Source organism: Notothenia coriiceps, unplaced genomic scaffold (assembly GCF_000735185.1).
Source record: "Notothenia coriiceps isolate Sejong01 unplaced genomic scaffold, NC01 NC01_scaffold00032548, whole genome shotgun sequence".
In the NCBI taxonomy this organism is placed as follows: Eukaryota; Metazoa; Chordata; class Actinopteri; order Perciformes; family Nototheniidae; genus Notothenia; species Notothenia coriiceps.
In genome coordinates, this window is record NW_011365249.1 from 1 (window position 1) to 2723 (window position 2723).

The 2723-nt window shown below is 42.9% G+C and overlaps 1 protein-coding gene across 1 annotated transcript; it reads left to right on the forward strand.

Annotated features, from left to right (window-relative positions):
• Positions 1-794: 794 nt before the first annotated feature.
• LOC104960961 (stabilin-2) lies at positions 795-2302 on the forward strand (the record flags this gene model as incomplete). The annotated part of the gene is made up of 4 exons (XM_010789151.1): positions 795-1217; positions 1748-1873; positions 1961-2020; positions 2126-2302. Coding segments are annotated over exons 1-4 (582 nt in total), but the record flags the coding sequence as incomplete, so codon positions are not given.
• Positions 2303-2723: the final 421 nt, after the last annotated feature.

Genomic DNA, 2723 nt, shown 5'->3' on the forward strand with positions numbered 1-2723 from the left:
CAACATTTTACAAAACCTAATTCTGACTTTTTCTAAAAATTCGGACTTTTTCTCAAAATCTAAAAAATCTGACTTTTTCCTCAAAATGTTGGCTTTTTCTCAAAATCTAAAAAATCTGACTTTTTTCCTCAAAATGTTGACTTTTTTTAATCAAAATCTCAAAAATGCGGACTTTTTTTTTAAATCACAAAATTTGGACTTTTTCAAAAAAGATCTCAAAATTTTGACTTTTTCTCAAACATTTCAAAATATTAAATCTCCCTAGGCCCCGGCTTGAGCTTCAGTCTCAGGATCCATGTATCTGTGATCCTCTCCAGAATGGAAGTAGTCATCACATACAGAGCATCAACTAGTTCCTGAACAGTGTCCTTCACATGCTGATATCCAAGAGAGGGAGTTCCACAGTCACAAGATGGAGGAATAGAAAGCAGTATTCAATGTTTACTTCAGATTAGCTCCACGTCAGAAATGATCATGCTTGTCATATGTCTCTCTCCATAGAGGCTGAATCATCATGTTAATCACATAGCTATCATATGCCTCAAACAGTCCTGATGCTCTTCTAGGTAATCACACATCCTGTCATGTTCACAGCTACAGTTGATACCTTTGTTAGCATGTTACTCTGATGTTGGAGGAGGACATTCAGGATTTTCAGTTATTGTACTGTCTTTCCCCCGACAGTATGGGTGAAATCAAGATGGACGGAAACAACTCCTAGTTTTGATGATTTAATCAAATCCAAATAGGTTGTTAACCTTAGAAGAAGAAAAAGAACAAAAACAATACAACAATTAGGATCACACATATCCCACACACATTAAATCACATTCAATATAATAATCACACTCACTAGTGGCCTCTCCTGATTCCTCAATCTCAATGACGTTAATTAATTTATCCCCTCTATTTATAACACATCAATAAACCCCGCGAATCTCCACCCAGATTTAAAGTCACACTCACATAGACTGAACCTCATACACCCAGCACAAACCATGAGTTTACAGTACAGTTATTGTTATTGTTATATCGTTGTTGTTTTCTTGCTGCTCCTGCAGAAGCGTGCGATGACGGGCCCAGCGCACCGCGAGCTGTTAGCCTCGGTGCTGCGCAGCCACATCGTGATGTGTCACACGCTGCTGCCCGCCGACCTCGCCCGACCCCGAAACCTCACCTCACTGTCGGGCACCGTGATGACCACCCGCAGCCAGGAGGTGACCAATCACAGAGCAGCCTGGAACTATGGAGCCATAACAGATTCATCATATCACATTAACTCTAGTAGCCCTTACAAAAACTTGATTAGAATCCTTATTTAAAATAACCCAATCAGAGAGCAGAGTCTGGGCAAGGGGCGGGGCTAACACTAACAATCGATCGATCAAGTAGTCGTGAAAAATCTGTTTCTATGATCAGTTTCTATGAAGGTATTCTCACTTTCTAAAATGTGAACATGAATGAGAAATGCCTTCATTATAATCCCTTACCCAATCAGCTAGCTAATGCTAACGCTAACGGCTCCTTTACTGACCATAATGTTGGAAATCCTTACCTTTTTATTCTCGGAGAAATCAAGACCTGGTGACCGACTTTTTTCGATGAATATACTTTTACTTTAGTGATCCTCTGATGAACATTAACGTAATATTTATGCATTAATTATAACCCCAAATCAACCAGATAGACTGGAAGACCTCGGGACGTTTGAGGGATGAAGGCTAACGTCCTCTATTGGTACTTTCAGGGCAGCATCTTCATCAACGATGCTAACGTGACGTACAGTAACGGCGTCAGCGTGAACGGGGTCTTCCACGAGATCAGCAAGTTCCTGGTGTCTCCCTTCCCGGTCGATAATCTTCCCGCCACTCTGGTCAGAACCTCAAACGGATGAAATATATTTTTATTTTGTGGGATTCATTTCCTGTAAACTCACATTCTGGATGTTTGTGTAACGCAGCTGAACCTGACGGACGTAGCCGAGCGTCATGGGTATAAAACCTTCTTCAAACTGCTGCAGGTGAGAAAATAACACAATGTCTAACGCTGGTGATGATATCCTGTTGAGTCCTTCAGCTCTCATATCTAAAGTCAGAGAATGAATCCATGAGTCTCCTGGTTTCAGGACTCCGGGCTGATGGACCTGCTTCAGGATCACATCTTTCAGCCGGTGACGCTCTTCATGCCTTCAGACAAAGTCATGGCCGCCCTGCCGAAGGAGCAGAGGGACTTCCTGTTTCACCCAGACAACCGGGCCAAGCTGACCGAGTACCTGAAGTACCACATCCTGCAGGGCCGGAAGGTAAGCTAGAGCTAATTAAACCTGAAGTACCACATCCTGCAGGGCCGGAAGGTAAGCTAGAGCTAATTAAACCTGAAGTACCACGTCCTGCAGGGCCGGAAGGTGAGCTAGAGCTAACTAAACCCAAGGTTCCAAGTCCAGAAAGTGAGCCAGAACTAACTATACCCAAGGTACCAAGTCCAGAAAGTGAGCCAAAACTAACTATACCCAAGGTACCAAGTCCAGAAAGTGAGCCAGAACTAACTATACCCAAGGTACCAAGTCTAGAAAGTGAGCCAGAACTAACTATACCCAAGGTACCAAGTCCAGAAAGTGAGCCAGAACTAACTATACCCAAGGTACCAAGTCCAGAAAGTGAGCCAGAACTAACTATACCCAAGGTTCCAAGTCCGGAAAGTGAGCCAGAACTAACTATACCCAA